A 20,743-nucleotide genomic window follows, 5' to 3' on the forward strand; every position below is an offset into this window, starting at 1 on the left:
GCTCGGCCTTAAGCTCTTGTACCTTTCTCCCTACGTTAGCAGAATGAAGAGGGCATGACTTGGGTGGTGGGGGTCCTAGAGTATAGAGGCTGCTTTCTTAAGTCACTGCCTCTTGTAGATGTCCTCGATGGAGTGAGGACTGGTGTCCATGATGTCGCAGGCCCTGAGCATTGGCACCTCCATAACAGACAGTAATGCAACCAGCCAGAATGGTTTCCACAGTACACCTGTTGATGTTTTCAAGAGTCTTTGGTAACATACCAATGTCCTTAAACTCCGCACCAAGTAGAGCGGCTGGCGATCCTTCTTCATGATTGCATTGACGGATGTAAGGTAAAACATCATGAGATGGGAATGTGTAAGGAGTTACCCTGTGCAGGGCTGTAACAAGATGTGAATGCATCCTTGTACTTACAAGATAAGAGAGACATTGATGGATTGAGAGGCAGGAAGCTAGCAGGGAAAGGATAGCAACAGTTTTAGTCATTGGACAAGTAATGATATGATGATGTTCTAAGCACGTATCCAAGGGTATAAAAAATCACCATTTTGCTGATAACGGCAGAATGCATTCTCCGACTAACATTGTTAGTTGCAAGTGTTACAATCCGGTAATAAAGAACAAAGAACCCTGATTTCGACTCAGTCTGGTGTTTGTCTCACTCATTCATGAACAAAGCAGACCTAACACGGAGGCTCCAGGACAGATCCTCAGAGATGATCGTACCCAGGAATTTGAAGTTCTTGACCCTCTCCACTGCTGACTTCTTGATGAGGATGGTTCGTGTTCTCCTGATTTCACCCACTGCTGAAATAAAATTACTGCCTCTGGACATTATATAATTATGAGTTTAAATTGGATCTCGTGTAAACTGAAACACTATATTTTGAAAATATGCAACTTTTAACCTGTTGTCAATGACATGTACAAGACATGTTTTCATATAATGTGCTTTGTTCATTTTGTTATAAGGTCAAGGACACTCATGTTTTAGAAGCTACTTCTCAGCCAAATATGTTGGAAAGATTGGTGGAGGCTAATTATTTCTTGGAGGAAATCCAGAAAGGCCTTAATTTGTACCTTGAGAAGAAAAGACTCTATTTTCCAAGGTAACAGATCCTTTTGAAATATACTGGAATTGCTTGATTTTATTAAGGTGGGATGTATTATAGAATCATGATGGTATAATAGAAGTTTCTATATTAGATATGCCAAAAATATCAGGAAATTGTCAAAAGTATATCTCGACAATTTTCAAAGTTCCCTAATCTTTGCCTGCATTTCATCACTTGTTCCAATAACAAATAAACTTTCACAGAGGATACAAAAGATGGATCTCGGTGCATGTTACTGAAATGTAACAGGAAGAGACGGAAGTGACATGTTTACATTTTTTCCCCCACTCAACTCAAAATTGGTATTCCAGGGAGAATTCTAAACAAATCTGCCCTCTCAATACGGCCAGCCTCAGATCTCTGAAGGGCACACTCTGGTGGCAGAAGCTTAATGACAGGTTCTACCCTATATGCAGATCCAGCTCTAAGCTACTCTGAACAGGGGCTCAACAAATTGACTGGCAGAAACCAAAGGGTGCAAATAAAGGGGGTCTTTTCTTGCTGACTGTCAGTCTCTTGTCCACAGGGGTCAGTGAATCTGTGGAATTCATTGCCACAGGTATCTGTGGAGGCCAAGTCATTGGATATATTTAAAGCAGAGTTTGATATGTTCTTGATTAGTAAAGGTGTCAAAGATCATGGGGGGGGGGGAAAAAAGGCAGGAATGTGGGGTTAAAAGGAAAAATCCATCACCTATAATTTGAATGGTAGAGCAAACTCCATAGGATTCATGGTTTAATTTCTCCTCCAAAGTCTTGTGGTCTACCAAGGTTTCTGAGACTTAAGAAGGCCCCAATGAACAAATTGATTTTACTGGAACAAAAATATGCTTGTCTTTGATTTTTGAATCTTTCCCCCTTCCCTATAACATTCTGTACAAGTTGTCATGGATTAAAAACACAGAATCAAACAAAATAGCCCTGAGTTTGGTGTGCACCTTGAACTGAAAGTTGGCCACAGAAGTCCCAATGAGGTTGAGATGGAAACCTAGAAACAGCCCATTCAGTTCAAATTGCCTCCCAACCAATCAGCACCCTTCTTTGTTAATTTTGTCTTTTAGCACTTAGCCCAAAGCTTTCTAGCCCAGGCTATGATTCATTTTTTCTGTATGTTGCTTTTTGTTTAGTGAGGTCAACTTCCCCACCCACCAGAATTACAGAAATATCTTCCTTCTATTTCAACTGGTAATTCCCCTTCATCAGTGTTGTGATGTTAAATCAAACCCTTTGCATCCTCCTCCCTTTGTTCTTCCTCTTCCAGAACTGAGATAGGATCTCACACACCATTACAAGATCCATCAATTTCAACTGATGAACCTCTATTATTCCCATCGACTTCCGAGCAATTCAATTATAAAAAAAAATTCAATATTTTGAAAGCAACGTTGGAACACTTGTGCTTTTATTCTTTTCTTCCTCTCATCCAAAGTCCACAGGTTAGCTCTGAGAGAGGCATCATGTTACAGTCCCAATGACTGGGACTGGAGTTCAAATCCCGCGCTGTCTGTAAGGATTTTGTACATTCTCCCTGCTTCTCCATGGGTTTCCTCCAGGTGGTCTTGTTTCTTCCCACCATTCAAAAATGTATGGAAGCTGTAGGTGTATTTGTCCAGCGTTGGCTGAAAGGACCTATTATCTTTTAAAAAAAATATTTCACTCTCCTTCCAATTTGGCTTTCTGCTCTTGTTGCTTCCAATCAAATCTATTTGATTTAAAAACTGTTATTGGCTTAATATCCTACAGCTGTGGATGAAAGGAATTCAAACTGAAACATTAGAACATTGAATAGGACAGCACGGTACAGACCCATGTAAACCTACTCCACCATCGATCTAACCCATCCCACACTCCATAACTCTCTATTTTTCTTACATTCATGTGGCGAGTCTTTGAAAATGTCCCTTTTGTGCAGCTTCCACCACCACCCTTGACAATGAATTCCAGACGCCCATCACTCCATGTTTTTAAAAATAAACAACCTCCGATGTCTCCTAATCTTTCCTCCTTTCACCTTGGTTCTGAATGTTCTCAGAATCTCCTGTTCATTGAACATCTCGACTAATACTCCCATGTGAGCAAAATGCTATAGCATTAAATGTAATTTCTACTCCTCCTTCTCCAAACTGCCTCAAGAACAATTATTTAAGCAGCCCAGAAGTCTTTTACTTGGTGCGTCAACTTTTCTCTCTCCTGTTGCCTTATTCATATCCAGTTAACACCTTTTGTCTGTTGGTCTGTACTCCTCCTGCCTTGTCTTTCCTTCTCCCTGGCTTTATAATTCAGGTGCCTGCCTGCTTTTTAATCATACCTTGAAGAAGGGCTCAGGCCTGAAACATAAGTTATATATCTTTACCTACTATGAATGCTGCAAGATCTGCTGAGTTGTGTTTTTACGACAATCACAGTGTTTGCAGCTTTTCATGTTTCACTCATGCATTTTTAGTTGGAGTTCTTCTTGGCTAAAGGACATCGAATTCCACGGTGCCCTCGACATGCCCCTGAAACTCGAAGAATCAAACCCAAGTAAAACCCCCAAATCTCAGCAGAAATGTGAGCTGGAATTTAACCCTTTGGACTTCGGCCATTTATAACCTTTCATAATGTATACTCTGGACTGGGTCAATGGGAAAACAACAGGATGAACATCAGTATGAACCATCTGGTGGTTGGATACAAAGCCAATCCTGGAAAACGGGGACATGGAGTATATGCATCTGTTGGTAGTCCCTGAAAATAGGGACATGGAGTAAAACATGGATGAATTGGGAGTTCTCCTTATTGACCTAAGGAATTCTTTGGCGTGTGATTGTATGGGGTTATTTACTTTTTAGTTTGCATTGTGATAAAAATGTTAAAATATACTTGTTCTCTGGAAGGACCATAGTCATTGCCCTGAAAATGTTGGGTGTCACAAGCAATCTTTGTTTAAAACTAGTGGCATTGGCTCAACTAAATGGGGAAGTGAAACAAATTCAAAGATGAGGAAAAATGGGATGGGATCATCTTTTAGTTGAATGGTCGGGTGAACTAAATCATTGTATATTTTCTTGTATTTGCCACTGCAGGTTCTTTTTCTTGTCCAATGAGGAGATGCTTGAAATTCTTTCCGAAACCAAAGACCCGCTTAGAGTCCAGCCTCATTTGAAGAAATGCTTTGAAGGCATAGCAAAACTTCAGTTCACCGATCAACTTCAAATCACCGGAATGATTAGTTCTGAAGGAGAAATTGTACCATTTGTTAAAAATATCAGCCCAGCAAAAGCTAAGGTGCACCCTTACTTCCTATTGCCTATGAATTGCTTTTCAGTGATTACAGAACTAATCATAGTTTAGATGGATAAACGTTACAAAAACTGTTACTGTTTTAGCCTTTTTTTACAAATCTTAATTGAAGTAAACCTTGAGTACTATTTATTTCTTCAGGGAAATTTATTGTTTACCATAAACTATTTTTGGGGATGTAGTGATCCAAACCAAGGCTTTTATTAACTAAAAGACTGGAGCATATCACAAGAAGGTCAAACCGGTCTGGCAAGGAGCAATCCTTTAAGACCTGCCAGTAGGTGGGGCTACACTCTCAGCCAATCACAGTCATCCTACACGACCATCTGAATCTTTACTATCACATTCACCCCTTCTTTGAGAACCGACCCCAGGGTGGATGGAAGTTGGGGGCTGTACCGGTCAGGGGACCTGACTATCCGGCGTAACCGCCGTGGTGCCAGGATTGGGGTCGCCGGAGTCGTGTCGCCGGCCAGCCCGTAGGGTGTGGCCACTGCTTCCCTCAATTCCCAATGCCGTTGTCGACAGTCTGTCCTGAGCTGGTGGGGTGGTGCTGGTCCCTCTGTTCAAGCACATGACCCGGGGGAGAAGGAATAGGGGGAGGTTGGGTTAAAGGCACTGCTGCGCCTGATCCGGCTTGGGCTAGGTCCCTTACCGAGACTGTGCCCTCACGTCCGTCCAGATACTCAATGTAGGCATAATGGAGGTTCGCATGGAGCAGAGTCACTCAGTCAATCAAGGGGTCGTTCTTTGAGTACTGGACGTGGCGTCGTTAGAGGACTGGACCGGGAACCATGGTCGTATCCGACTCAGATTTCCTTGGGAAAGAGAACATCCTTTCATGGGGGGGTGGCATTGGTCGCGGTGCATAGGAGGGAGCGGATGGAGTGTTGGGCACTAGTGAGCACATCCTGCCAGTGAGAGGTGGGGAGATCTTTAGACCGGAGGGCAAGCATAACCGCTTTCCAGACGGTGGCATTCTCTCTTTCGACTTGCCCATTACCACGTGGGTTATAGCTGATGGTCCTGCTTTAATCAATACCACGCTCCAGAAGGTACTGCTCTGCGCTCATAAACGAGGACCCCCTGTCACTGTGGTAACTGGGGTACCCAAAGATGGTGAAAATGCTGTGCAGGGCCTCTATAACTGAGGAGGCAGTCATGTCTGAGCAGGGCACAGTGAATGGGAAGCGGGAGTACTCGTTGATGGCAGTAAGGATGTAGGTGTTATGGTTGGTCGATGGTAGGGGCCCCTTGAAGTCTATGCTGAGACGCTCAAAGGGATGGGTGGCTTTGATGACTTGGGTGTTCCCCGGACGGAAGAAGTGGGGCTTGCACTCAGCGCACACCGAGCAGGCTTGGGTCATTGGAGCGAATCTCCTTGACCGTGTGGGGCAGGTTCCGAGCTTTGACAAAGTGCGCGAACCTAGTGACCCCTGGATGACAGAGTTCCTCGAGGAGTTTCTGCAGCCTGTCCAGTTGTATGTTGGCGCAAGTCCCCCTGGAGAGCGCATCTGGTAGGTCGTTGAGTTTACCTGGCCGATACAGTATATTATAATTAAAGTGGAGAGCGCGATTCTCCATCTGGTGATTTTTGTCATTCTTGATCTCGCTGGGTATTGCTAAACATTAAGGAGACTGCGCATTGGTCAGTAAGCAGCGTAAAGCGCCTGCCAGTGAGGTAGTGTCTCCAACAACGTACTGCTTCGACTATGGCCTGGGCCTTCTTCTCGACAGAGGAGTGTCTGCTCTCAGGACCCTGGAGGGTTCTGGAGAAGAAGGCTACTGGCTGGCCGGCCTGGTTCAAAGTGGCTGCCAGTGCAAAGTCAGACGCATCGCTTTCGACTTGGAACAGAATGGACTCGTCGATAGCGTGCAGCGTTGCAGCAGCGATGTCCGATTTGATGCGGTTGAAGGTCGCTCTGGCTTCGGTTGACAGGGGGAAGGAGGTGATCTTGATAAGTGGCCGTGCATTGTCGGCATTGTGTGGAACCCATTGGGCATAGTAAGAGAAAAAACCCAGGCAGCATCTGAGTGCCTTCTGGGTGGGGGGTGGGTCAAGTCCATGAGGGGACGCATGCGGTCAGGGTCTGGCATGACCACCCCATTCTCCACCACACAACCTAGAATTGCGAGCCGAGTGGTCCGGAAGACACACTTGTAGAAATGGTTTCTTTGATACTTGGCAAAAGCATTTTGAAAAGTTTGAATTTTAACGTTGGTGTGAAATTTCAGAAGTCCATAAACTATCGTATTTTCAGAAGATATCCAAAAAAGGTTGAACGATCAGCGCATCCGGAGGAATCCTATGCAGACACAGGGAGAACGTACAAACTTCTTACAGACAGCTCGAGATTTAAATCCTGGTTCCAGTTGCTGGCATTGTAAAAATATTGCACTAACCACTACACTGCGCCACAAGGTCTGGCACTTTGGAGTCTTTGATAATGAAGGCTGGTGCAAAATATGTATTCAGTTCATCCACCATTTTTTTAAATTCTCCATTCCCACTTCTCCTGTGATCAAATGTGCACTCTTGCTTCCTGCTACTCTTTATATATTTATAAAAAAACAAACACATTTGACATTGTTTTTATATTACTGGTGAGCTTAATTTCGTATTTCATAATTTCTCTGCTTTGTTAGTACGTTTCTGTTAGTTTTTAAATGCTATCCAATCACCTGGTTTTTCACTTTTTGTTTTGCAATATCTTCTCTCTTTTGCTTTTATGCTGTTTTTGACTTTCCTTGTCAGATTAATTTTCCTGTTCCTGTTTTTTAAAAAAAATACTACACTGATATTGATATTGCAGTTCGTGTCAGTGAGACCCCATATCCACTCGAACTGTAATTGTGGTTGCATGGTAACCTGTGCTCACTATGTAATGAGTACTGGATATTGACATTTAAGTTTCATACATTATATCAACTGTTTCTAAATATATTTGATTGCAGTGACATTTGGAAACCAATAAAAGACCTTGCCTGAGACCACCTGCCAGTTCTGGGTCTGCTAGTTCTATCCACATAGATGACATCTTTAAGAACCAACTTCCAGTTTCTTTCTGACTCTTAAATCATCTTGGTGTTCAGTTTCTTCCAATCTCTTAAACAAATTCCAAATAGATACAAAGCTATGTTAGTTTTTTTTTAAACTGGGATTTGAGGCTGCCATCATTCTTGTGTGGGAATAATAACAAACACTGAGAAGTCTTTCATTTCATGACAAAGTTACTACAGGGCCTTGGGGTTTTTTTCTTCCAAAAATGATTTTAAAATATTCAGAGATCTGTGAAGAGATGCTTTGAATTTCATGACTGAAAGAGATTGGTCACAATGTCTCCATGATTTATTCTTGATATAAGTCAGGTTTATGAGAACAGTGGACTACTGTGACAGATCTCTTTTTAAAAAAAATGCTTTTTTGTGCCTTTCTCCTCACAGGGTATGGTAGAGAAATGGCTTTTGCAAGTTGAAGGGGCAATGCTGAGCAGCATAAAGCATGTTATTAAGGAAGGTATTGCCAACTATGTTCAGGTAATGGGTTACAGCATTCAATCAAAATTGAACTACCTTATGTGTTTTTAAAAATTCATATTATTCTTACAAATTAATTGTCTGGATTTGGGTTTAATCTGCATGTTAGTAACTTATTTGTCATCAGTTAACTTCTTGCCTATCAATTTTCTGGTTATGCAGACAAGATAGGCTTAATAAATTTCTTCCCCAGAAGAACAACAAGGAATTATATAGGTTGTTATGACGATCATCGCTAATGACTTGTTGATTTCATCAACGTTTAAGAATATTAAATCTGAATTTAAATTCCACAGCTGTTTATGGGATTTGAACTTGAGGTTTAGTGGCTTTTCACTGTGTCACCACGTACACCATGTTGGCACATGCACAATGACCTCTTTCTGATCTGTATGATGCTACCATTTATATTCCTGAGCTGAAATAGGTCAGGACTGGTGAATGGTAGGCCATTACTCACTTTAAAAAGATGAGTATTATGACAATTCTGAAATTTAATTTTTAAATACAGTACAAACCCCAGGTATCTGGCACTAGTGGGGATTGGTAGATGCCGACTCAGTGAATTTTGGGGTTGCTTGAGACTGCATGTCGTGTGGATTGGCAAACTGACCACTAGGGGCACCAATGTTAAACTTTTGTATTTTTTATCTATATATTCTCTGCAATTTTTTTTGCTGGTTGATTAAGGCTATTGGTTGTTTGAATTCCAGATAAAATGGATTTTACTGTATTTTAAATTTAGGGTTACAGCACAGTTAAAGGCCCTTTTGGCCCATGGCACCCAGAAAAGCCTATGTGATCAACGAACCTACTAACCCCGTTTATCTTTGGAATGTGGGAGGAAACCAGAGCATCCAAAAGAAACCCTCGTAGACATGGGGAGAATGTACAAATTCCTTACAGACATGGACAGATTCAAACCCAGGTCCCTAGCATTGTAATAGTGTTGTGCTAACCATCATGCTAACCCTACTGCCCTTCAAATGTTGGAGCAGCCAAGGAGAAAACATTGGGAAGCGCATATTGCACATGAGAGCATTAGAGCTTTGTACTGACATTTCTTTTTGAAAGTATTCTGTATGGTAGCAATGTATGTTATTTGAGTTTGCAAATTATCTTATTCATTGGTTTTGAAGCTTCCCCGTAGAAAATGGGTTCTTCAGTGGCCAGGACAGGTAGTGATTTCTGTGTCCTCAATCTACTGGACCAGTGAGGTTTCTGAGGCGATTAAAAATGGAACTTTGCCGGTAAGTTGAAATCTGCATGTTTCCTGTATGTACTTAATTCTATAGTGTCCTTGGGCAGGAGGTCATGGTTTAACAAAGTTTTCATAGAATTATTTCAGAGGCCTGTTAATTGGGAGTATTAGAGGCCAAAAACCTAAAGCTAATTGTTGAATTTAATACCAAAAGAAATTGTGTACTTCTGTTCCTGGGGAACAGCCAAAATAAAGGGACAGATCAATGCTGGTGAGACCAGATAGTAGCAACTAAAAAGAAAGGGTGATAACTTAAGAGAGTGAGGGAAGATTGTCTGGTCTGTATGGTATGGATCAACCCTCTGTGGGAAGGAAGATAGTAGGTTAATTCCATTGCTGCACCTAAATTTTACTACTTCCTGCTGCACAAGCAATGCTAGACTGCTATTCTCACCTTCCTTTAACTACCTGGTTTGCAATATCTGAATGGCATCTAACATCGAAGGCATGGAACTTCCATAAATGAGCTGCCTCTTGAGAGGAGGTTGTATGCAGGACAACCAACTCAGTCTGGTTCAATGGGAAGTGATATGGTTGCGATGGATTAAATGCGTGTGATAGTACAGATCTATCACCAATGTACATAGTGTATATAGTTACTGTATCTAGACTGTGCTTACAGCGATTGGCTGAGAGCTAAGCCACACCTATTGTTTGGGCCTTAAAGGGTTGTGTCCCTAGCCCCACTTCTTCCGTCCGGATAACTCCCACGTCATCAAAGCCACCCGCCCCTTCGAGCGTCTTAGCGTAGACTTTAAGGGACCCCTACCGTCGACCAACCGTAATACCTACATCCTTACGGCCATCGACGAATACTCCCGCTTCCCATTCGCTGTGGCCTGCCCAGACACCACTGCCACCTCAGTGATACAGGCCCTTCACAGTATTTTCACCATCTTCGGGTACCCCAATTCCATCCACAGTGATAGGGGGTCCTCATTCATGAGTGCAGAGCTGCAACAGTACCTTCTGGAGTGTGGTATTGCTTCAAGCAGGACCACGAGCTATAACCCACGCGGTAATGGCCAGGTCGAGAGGGAGAATGCCACCATATGGAGAGCGGTTACACTGGCTCTCCGGTCTAAAGGTCTCCCCACCTCTCACTGGCAGGAGGTTCTCACTAGTGCCTTACACTCCATCCGCTCCCTCCTATGTACTGCAACAAATGCCACCCCCCACGAAAGGATGTTCCTTTTCCCGAGGAAATCCGAATCGGGAACCACTGTACCGGCATGGCTCACCGTCCCTGGCCCCGTCCTTTTGCGATGCCACGTCCGGCACTCAAAGAACGACCCCTTGGTCGACCGAGTGACTCTACTCCACGCGAACCCACATTACGCATACGTGGAGTTCCCAGACGGGCGGGAGGACACTGTTTCGGTGCGGGACCTAGCTCAGGACGCGGTAGACCCAGCAAACCCCCCAACTCCTTATGCTCCAGGCCCCGTGCCGCAACAGAAGGACCAACAGCACCCCAATGACTCGGGCCACCCTGCCGACAAAACGACTGGGGAATTGAGTGACGGAGCAGTCGCACCCGATGAGCCCGCTGGTGACACCACTCCAGCGACCCCAATCCCGGCACCACGGCGGTCACGCCGGATGGTCAGACCCCCTGACCGCTACAGTCCTTGACCTACCCCTTCCTTTTCATTCTCTCCCTCGTTTTTGTTTTTTTTTTTTCCCGGGTCAATTCTCCAAGAAGGGGTGAATGTGATAGTACAGATCTATCACCAATGTACATAGTGTATATAGTTACTGTATCTAGACTGTGCTTACAGCGATTGGCTGAGAGCTAAGCCACACCTATTGTTTGGGCCTTAAAGGGTTGTGTCCCTAGCCAGGTCGGATCATTCCGGACTGGTCGGCCACCTGTGAAGAGCTCCGGTCTTTTGCTAATAAAAGCCTTGGTTTGGATCAACAAGTCTTTGGTTCTTTCGACGAGCTCTACAATGCGTTTACTATATTTTTGCAGAAATTGTTCTACTCCCATCCTCTGGGTCAGCCATTTTTCAGTTATGGCCCCTGAGGACTCTGCTAAATGTATATGGGCTCCCTTCCATGTGAAGCAGTCAAGTTTTGGTTTCTTCCATACTTCTCTACTGACTACATTAAAAAAAAATTATGAGGTGAAAAGAAAACAAGACTTGTATTTCAATGTGCTGTGGCTCTTGGGAGTGGGGGTGGGGTGGAGGTTGGGGGTGCTTAGGTCCCCTGGCTATTTTCAAATTATATTTGAAATATAATTAATTTCAAAAGGTGTCCAGCATTAACCAAAAAATATCCACCTAGAGCTATTCCTATGTTCAAAAGTCAAGCGATGTATGAAGGTAACAAACAATTTGATTTACCATCTATGGTCAATGTCGAGCATGGTCATTGCAGCATGGAGCGACAACAATCAGTGAATCCCAAGCGTAGAGTTTGATCCAGGCCATATGATCATCGGTGGAGCTGTGCATAATTTTCTCAGTTCTTGGTTAACTTGCAACAAAATTGCAATTAGCTGTATTAACACAAAACTCTTTAATAATATAAATCAAATTGCTCTCACATGTTCTTTTCATGTTGGTCTTCCAGCTGAGATGCAAGGTTTTAAATTTAGACATCCAGCATGGTAACAGTCCTTTTCAGCCCACGAGCCCATGTTTCCCAATTGTCCAACTACTCCAGAATATTTTGAAGGGTAGGAGAAAACTGGAGCACCCAGTGGAAACCCACACAGATACAGAGCGAATGTATAAATTCGTTACAGATTTGAACCCAAGTTGTTTTCACTGCTACACAAACTGCCACTCAATGCATCTTAATTTTTAAGAGGGAATATTTACAATCCCTTTCACCAGAAATATTTACAAATTCATTTGTAATGAACCTCATTTACTTATTGTGTAAAGTAAAGATGAGTTTAGGTAAGATTGGGACTCTCCAATAAAATTGGTTACCCATTGGCAGATACATATGATTGAGTTCATAGTTACCAGTCACTATTGTATTAGCCATAAGGTTGTATAGTTTTCAATCAGTAAAATTTGCTATTAAGCTGCATTCAACTAGCAATTGCTCTAGAACAGTGGTTCCCATCCTTTTTCTTTCCACACACATACCACTTTAAGTAATCCCAATGCTATTGGTGCTCTGTGATTAGTAAGGGATTGCTTAAGGTGGCGTGTGAGTGGGAAGGGAAGGTTGAGAAGCACTGCTCTAGACCCAATTGTTACTGAAATATTTTGCTTGAGAAAAATTGTCATTGGCCCATTTCTTTGGAGTTGTGAAACTGTGCACATAACAATAGGTACAATTAAAACAGTGGTTTTCAACCTTTTTCTTTCGACTCACATACCACCTTAAGCAATCCCTTACTAATCACAGAGCACCTATGGCATAGGGAATACTTAAAGTGGTATGTGAGTGGAAAGAAAAAGGTTGGGAACCACTGCTCTAGAAGTTCAAGATTCATGCAGTATGAATTTCTCTTCAAGACCCAAACAGAACAAAGTTAATTGGGACTCCCTGGAGAAAGGACTTTTTGCTTTTTTTAAATTACTTTGGGTCAATTTGGGCAATAATGCTCAAGTTGCATCTTCCATAGCTTTTACTTTCAGTGTAAGTTCACCCTTATAATTTGGGCACGAAGATTATTTTGGCAGCAATTTAATGGTTTATTTGGATGAATAAGAAAAACAAATGACTGGAAGAACTCAGTGCAATAAACCTAAGCAGAGGAGTAAATATTTTAAATTTTGGGGGGGGGGGGGGAAACATTGATTGCCGTTTTTCTCTTTTATTGCACCAATAACTCTCTTCCCATCACTTTGAAGGATTACCTAAAGAAAAGCAATGAACAAATTAATGAAATTGTGGAACTCGTGCGAGGAAAGCTATCTGGTGGAGAACGTATGACTCTTGGAGCACTTACTGTCATTGACGTACATGGTAAATATTTGCTTTAAGCTTCTTATCTGAGGGAGAAGTAACAGTAGATGCTTGTTTCAACATGTAATAATTTTTTTCTGGGGATGTGGGCAGAACTGAAATGACCATATTTAGTTCTCAGACAACAAAAACTTTTAAAAGTCAGCTGTTTAATGTGAACATGACAAATTCAAATTTTTTTTTTAAGGGAATCCTTAAAAAGTTTTGTTGTCCTGGATCATGCTTCATTTTGGGTGGCAGTTTTATCGAGACCAATGAGGACAGATGAAGATTATTTAATATGTTATGAGCAGATGGGCTACAATTTAGAAGAATGAAAGATTACTTAATTAAAATGTAGAACACTCCTATTAGGCTTGACAGACCAGTATAGATGCTCAGAATCAGAGGTCATCTTTTAATCATATGTGGTTAGCCATTGAAGACTGAGATGCAAAGACATTTCTTCACTAAGAAGTGGGCGAATCACTGGAACTCTCTATTCAAGAGTACTGTGGACAGATGTTTTTAGATATTAAGGGATATGTAGTTAATACAGAAAAGTGACTAAGATTAAAGATCAACTTATATGGCAGAGCAAGCATGAGGATCCTCTGTTGTAATGCACATCCTTACAAATTAATGACAGTCCTATCTGTTGATGGCCGATCATAAATATTACTAGCCACGACCTGATGAACAACTTTCTTGAAAAAGTCTCCAGCTTTAACCTACCAAGGAAAACCTGGACACTTCAACCATTTGAGCACAGGCTAAGGAAGATGAAGTTGGCTGGTCTGAAAAATACTCCAAATTCAAGGCAGCAAGTACAATCTGACAAAGCAGGATTCTCCAGTCCTGGATGCAAAACATGAGACACAACTGGACATATCACACATAGAGATAACTATACATATTGTTTTGTGAATAAGAGAGTCTCGGATGGTTAGTGTGAGCATTTCATTTTGTCATTCAGAATTCTTGCTTCCTGTGGGAAGAAGCTGTTTCTCAGCTTGGAGGTGCTAGCTCTGATACTCCTGTATCTCTTTCCTGATGGGACTAGCTGAAAGATGCTGTGTATGGGGTGGAAGGGGACTTCAACAATTTTGCGCGCCCTCTTCATACAATGGTTCCAGTAGATCACATTAATGGGGGGAAGGGAGACTCCAGTGATCCTCTCTGCTACTCTTATGGTCCTGTGGATTGACCTCCGATACATTTCTCTGCTCAACCCTGCCATGTAGAAAGTGAACATAAAGGTGACCGGTAGTCTTGCCTGATTCATTCTCAGAAAGTGCAGTTGCTCTTGCGTCTTCTTGACAAGTGAGGAATTTAGTGGTCGCCAAGGAACTTGGTGCTCCCTATTCTCGCCACTATGGAGTTATTGATGTTTAGTAGAGGGTGGTCCTTCCTGTTCCTTCTGATGTCCACGATCATCTTTATCTGGTCCACGTTGAGACTCCGGTTGTCACTCTTCTCTGTTGTGTGACTCATACTTGTTGCTCATGAGGCAACTACTGTTGAGTCATCTGCAAATTTCATGACCCTGTTGGAGCTGGATCTGCTGATGCAGTCATGGGACAGTAGCATGAATAGACCATCCAAGTAAGGCCATGCCTTTATGTGAGGCAAGTACACAGCTGAGACTCTGGGTTTGATCAGTTGGTTACAGGATTCGGATAGGAATGCAATAATTAGCCTCAATCTTTTCATTTCAGGAAGTGATATCAGTTTTAATTTTATAGCCTCTCCTGGTAGTATCATATTCCAGAAGAGTGTGTTAGTGGACAGAAAAATGTTCCAGATTTGAGTTGTTAATGGTTTGTACCAATAATTGCCATTGAAGTCACTGAAACTTGAGAGCAGCTTTAGGACTGTTGAAAGGATGTGTTGATGATGGAGAGGGTACAAAGGAGGTTCACCAGAATGATTCTGGGGATGAATGGGTTATCATTACAAGGAACATTTGAAGGGCCTTGGCCTGTATTCATTCGAATTTAAAAGAATGAGGGGGAATCTCAAAAACATTTCAAATGTTGAAAGATGTGGACAGAAATGTTGTTTCCCATGGTGTGAGAGTCTTGGACAAGAGGGCACAAACTTCAGGATTAAAGGGTATCTGATTAGAACAGAGATGTGTCGGAATTTCTTCAGTCAGAGTGTGGTAGATCTGTGGAATTTGTTGCCAGTTAGTTGTGGAGGCCAGGTTATTGGATGTAATTTAGCCAGAGATTGACTAACCAGGGCAGTGGGGCTGAGTGGGAAAATGGTTCAGCTCATGATTAAGTGACAGGGCAGACTTGATGGGCTGAATAGCCTACTTCTGCTCCTTTGTCTTATGGTCTTGTAGAACTGTACCTCATGGAGAAGTATTGGGAGGGGGGGGGGAAGGGCAAGACTGAGAGGTCAAAATGTAGCCCATAATGAATCCCATTTGTGTTTCCTGTTCGTGCAGCACGTGATGTGGTTGCCCAATTGACAGATGCTAATGTATCAAGTCTCAATGATTTCGTGTGGATATCCCAGCTGAGAAATTACTGGGAAGAAAATGAGGTTGTTGTACGTATGATCACCACTGATTTGACTTATGGTTATGAGTATCTGGGTAATTCTGCACGACTTGTCATAACACCTCTCACTGATCGATGTTACAGGTAAAATAAAACTTATTTCTTCTGAAAGAAACTGTACATTTTGCTGAAAATACATTTTGTGTGTTGCATATAGGAACTTGGATTAATAGCTTTGCAAAGTAATTCTGCCTTTGCATGAAGATTGTCATTGAATGAAGTTTTCTGTCGTGTGGGTGCTGAAAGTTAGCAGGTCAACAGGATGTTGACTGTCTGTCCTCAAAGAGGAAAATGGAAAGTTCATTTTTCTCTAGTTTAAAAGTGTTTGATATCCACCAAATATGCATTTGAACATTTCAAATTGATCCAGAGTCCTTTTTGTATCTTTAAAAAATCCAAGTAAATCAAATCTGTGTATTTTTAAGCAAAAATAAAACCCCAAACTGCTGGAAGAACTTTGCAGGAAGAGCGGCATCAGTGGGGGAAAGAAATCGGGATGTTTCAGGTTGAAACCCTTCATCAAGATGATACATTTTGACTTTGTTTGACTATAACTGAAAACCAGATAAATATTTCTCCTCAATGCTGATCTTTCAATTGACGATCAGCTCAGTCAGCAAACGTATGCAACAATTGAAGTCATTTTGGAAATCTCAGTTAAATTCCCAGCTAGTGTTGCCAAATTCACAGGACAGCTATGGATTTGGCAATATTTGTTTAATATTCAGATGCTTATTGACAAAAAAACATGAATGTTGATTTTCAATTATTCATGCATGGACATCTAATGGATGCTTCATTACCTGTGAAGTTTCTGTTGAAGGAACTCTCTCACTAATTTTAGGTAGTGATGCAGTAAAACTGAGGGGATTGCCATGCCACTTAATGCATTGTTGCGGGATGGAAGTTGTATAGCTCAGACCAACTAAGAGTGATTGGTTTATATCCCGACTGGTTTCTCATGACAATAGTTCTTGTTTTTGCTATCAAAGGCAACATAAGTTCCCCTGATTGAGGTTTTCCCTTGGAACCTTAAACCAGAAATATCGTCAGAAAAAAATAAACGATCAGAATGTGATTGGAGAACATCACTGAAGTTGAACCATAACTTGAGGAATATACTTAGAGTGCACAGGTTCACTATGAATGGAATCAAATTCTACTTGGAAGGCGGTGCAATAATGTAAAGAGACATAACTATAATAGAACAGTGATACTTTCTATCGTTAATTTTCAATGTTTTTAAAAAAAACTAGACAAATAAAAGCACTGAAATTGTAAAAAGCCTTTAGAAGAATATTAATCGTGTTCAGGTGATTTGGACAATTCATAAGATTCACGTTATCTTTGGTTTCCTGATTAAATGTTGTACTTTTCTTTTGATACACCAAGGACATTGATGGGAGCATTAAAGTTAAATCTTGGTGGTGCCCCAGAAGGACCTGCAGGTACTGGCAAAACAGAAACAACAAAAGATTTGGCAAAAGCTGTAGCAAAGCAGGTAATTTGATGTCTAATACATGGTTGTCATTTAAGGCTTTCATAGTAACACTTCATAGAAAACTGATTGCAATTTCCATTTCCTACTTCCATTTGTTTACTCGATACCCTGGAACAGCCTAGCCAAAGGTGTGATTAGTTCTGGGTGCAGTCCTCAGTACTTCATTCATTCCCTTAGCTGTTGCTTTGTCCAGCATAGTGAATGATATTTGTTTTTGAGATTTAATTGTCATTAATGATTGGAAGTCCAACAGCCATTTTTACCAAAAACGTGATGAACAATTTTAACAGTGCTGAGTTTGGAATAAATATTGGACAGGGCATCAGAATTGGTTCCTATGTTGTTCCATAAAATGTTACCATTGAAATGTTAACATCCACCTGAGGAAGCAGATTGGAACAGTTTAAGGTCTCATGCAAAACATCCCACTTCATCAAGTAACGCATTGAAAACTCGCTTATTTGGTGTTCAAAGCTCTGGACTGCATGCTACCAACTGAGCCATGGCTGATGCTTATTGAAGAAAAATGCTTATCTTATCAGTTATATGGTCATGTGAAAAAAATAAAGATTAAACAAGCTCTACAAAAGGCAAGAGATGTGCTCAAGCAGATTACTGTCCAAGTAGTGAAGGTGAATATTACAAATGTTTTTTACCTGAGCAACTGATGTGTAGGATTTCATTATTTGTTTTTTTTTAAATTTTTTATTTTTCACACCATAAGTCACATTAGCCATGATACACACTTTTTCCTCTTCCGGATTGCATTATTTGTTGATGGCAGTAATTTTACTATGGAGTCGTATTAATATAGTGTAATATTTGAAATTGATCATTTTAAATTCAATTGAATGAGCTTCAGAGACAAAGGGCAACATGGCTAAATGATGCACATGGAGCATTAGACATGAAGTCATGGGCATATGTGTACTGCCATAATGAGGTTATTTGTATGGTGGTTCCGGTAGGTAATTAAAAAAAAAATGACAAATGCTTTAAATTGCCATTATCATGCCTCCAATAATCATCTTGATCTCAAAGATGTTATTACATGATGCTATGAGGTCAAATCTTAAAAAAAATATGGGGAACAGGCCTTTGTGATACATTACTTCAATTCTCTATTTATGCAGATGTTGCCTTTAAGTAGGCTGTACTACAAAACTGATGTTTTTGCTATTACAGTGTGTGGTTTTCAACTGCTCTGATGGTCTGAATTACAAAGCCATGGGGAAATTTTTCAAGGGCCTTGCCCAATCTGGAGCTTGGGCCTGCTTTGATGAGTTCAACAGAATTGAGGTAATTACACTGACTTAGGTGGTGAAGTTGCATAGAGTCAATATCTAGTTTCAGTTGAAAGACAGCACTTGATGCAGTCACATCTGCGAACTTAAACATTTACATTAAATTCCTGTGGTGGATTTTGACAAATAAGAAACTTATAAGAAGTCAAAGAAGAAAACATAAAAGAGATATGAAGGGGTACTCTTATCTATTATTTTCCCTTCAGGTCCCTTTTTTAAAAATCTGGCATTCTTCCCTTCTCTCTCTCATCACAAATAGTTGCTGGTCCATTGAGTAGGATTAATGTTTTGTGGGTATTTAAAGAGTAAACTAAGAAAAAAACATTAAGGCTGTTGTTGACCAAAACGTACATAAAATAATTTCACTGGAGATCACCTGGAAACAGTCAGAAGCAGGAACACCTGCTTTATTGTGTTCAGTATCACCTGTGTGATGTGACCAAATTTAATGCTGTCTGACAACGTTGAACTCAAAACGCACTACCATTTTCCCTGTAATAGGCTTTATTTAGATTGTGACTAAAGCCATTCATTCAACCCACATTTTCCATTTGGTAGTGAGGGTGGCTCTGAAGACAAATGTGGGGAGCTTGGGTCGTGAGGTCCAAATGTTCTCACCTGAGGTAACAAGGGAAATTGATTGCATTCAATTACTTATCCACTTGGATTTCTTCTATCTTAGGATTCTAAAAAGGGAAGCTTTTACTTCTTCCTTTCTTCGTCCTCCTATGGAATTCAACATAAGCTAATAACACTTCCCAAAATGCACATTTAAACACTCCCCATTTCCTGTGAGTGTCTCACTCAAAGGAGTAGTACAGTTGGAATACTTTGGAGGGGATTTGTTACCTGCTCTCATTTTAATTCTTTTGCAGTAGAATTATCTTCATACTTCACTCATAGAGGTTCGGACAAGGGGTGGTCAAATTATTCAACGGTTGTTTAGAACCTCTTAAAATGATTTTTGTTATGGCAGATTGCCATCTTTTAGGACAAAATGCATTATCTTGCCATAAAGCACGCAATTATTATTCTTTATGGATTATATAATGAAGCAGAAAAGAGCTGGCAGAAAATTAAAACTCTCAGTATTGGGTTATTGTTTCAATCCCCAGGTTGAAGTATTGTCTGTGGTTGCACAGCAGATTCTGAGTATTCAGCGGGCAATTATACGGAAACTTAAAACATTTCACTTTGAAGGTACTGAACTTTCTCTGAATCCAACGTGTTCAGTCTTTATAACAATGAATCCTGGCTACGCAGGTCGGGCAGAACTTCCAGACAACCTGAAGGTAAGGCACAATTTTTATGAATTTATGATGCTCCAAACAAGTTGCAATGTTTAAAATTGTTTGGAAATGATAGCAAATAATTTGTACAGCATTGAAAAAAAATCGAATGAGATTTAAAGACGATTTAATTATTACCTCATACGGTCTGATTTACCATCTCTATGTACTTTGTCATAATGATGGCTGAAATCTCTGGGAATTTTTTTCCTGATTTTTAAAAAAAAAAAGTAGCACATAGTAATTTCATTTCTCTTCATCGCCCAAAGGAATATTTTCCTTCCATCACTTATAATTGAGATAGTTTTGTCTGTTCAATAATATTTAATCATACCGTAAACTCAGTTCCAGTGCGCACACTAGCTAGACAATAGCTATTAGCAAAGAACTGTTATGTTAATGGACTTTGAGATCTCTGGAGCAGTTTAGGAACTTGAAGTGCAGTTAACCAAATAAGCTCTATATCAAAATTATGTTTGGATTTTGAATGAAAAATCCCATGGTTGCTAATATACTGAAGATGTCATTTATTTAAGTGAATAAGATACTCCAACTTGAAGTCTTGAGTGCATTTCTTCCCCTGGTTCTAGTTGATTTCCCCTTCTGAAACTACATTTTTGATGTGTGCTATTTTGTTATTTTTTTTCCAGGCATTGTTCCGAACAGTGGCTATGATGGTTCCAGACTATGCTCTGATTGGTGAAATTTCCCTTTATTCAATGGGGTTCATTAACTCACGAAGGTTAAAAACTAAATATATTTTCATTTATTTAAAGTCCTCTTAAGGAATATTTGATATTTTATCTGAATCTGTGTGGACTTTATCTGCAATAAAGGTGGAACACAAAAGTCTGTAGGCACCATAGTGGAAGTAAAAACACAATACTGGAGAAACTCAGCTGGGAAACAGGTTACGTTTTGGGCTTGAGCCCTTCGTCAAGGTATCAGGGTACCTCATGCCCAAAATGT

At 40.8% G+C, this 20,743-nt stretch overlaps 1 protein-coding gene across 4 annotated transcripts in view; it reads left to right on the forward strand.

Annotated features, from left to right (window-relative positions):
- The window catches only part of dnah3 (dynein axonemal heavy chain 3), a 120,688-nt gene that overhangs the window by 52,627 nt on the left and 47,318 nt on the right, over positions 1-20,743 (forward strand). For all 4 annotated transcript variants that reach the window (XM_069905509.1, XM_069905511.1, XM_069905510.1 and 1 more), the window contains 10 exons: positions 974-1,110; positions 4,181-4,382; positions 7,842-7,934; positions 9,074-9,184; positions 13,017-13,131; positions 15,566-15,764; positions 17,073-17,181; positions 18,367-18,480; positions 19,601-19,777; positions 20,425-20,516. In XM_069905509.1, coding sequence (XP_069761610.1) covers positions 974-1,110; positions 4,181-4,382; positions 7,842-7,934; positions 9,074-9,184; positions 13,017-13,131; positions 15,566-15,764; positions 17,073-17,181; positions 18,367-18,480; positions 19,601-19,777; positions 20,425-20,516 — 1,349 coding nt within the window. The remainder of the gene's footprint in view (positions 1-973; positions 1,111-4,180; positions 4,383-7,841; positions 7,935-9,073; positions 9,185-13,016; positions 13,132-15,565; positions 15,765-17,072; positions 17,182-18,366; positions 18,481-19,600; positions 19,778-20,424; positions 20,517-20,743) is intronic.

The sequence above is a fragment of the Narcine bancroftii genome, chromosome 12 (assembly GCF_036971445.1).
Source record: "Narcine bancroftii isolate sNarBan1 chromosome 12, sNarBan1.hap1, whole genome shotgun sequence".
NCBI classification, from domain to species: domain Eukaryota; kingdom Metazoa; phylum Chordata; class Chondrichthyes; order Torpediniformes; family Narcinidae; genus Narcine; species Narcine bancroftii.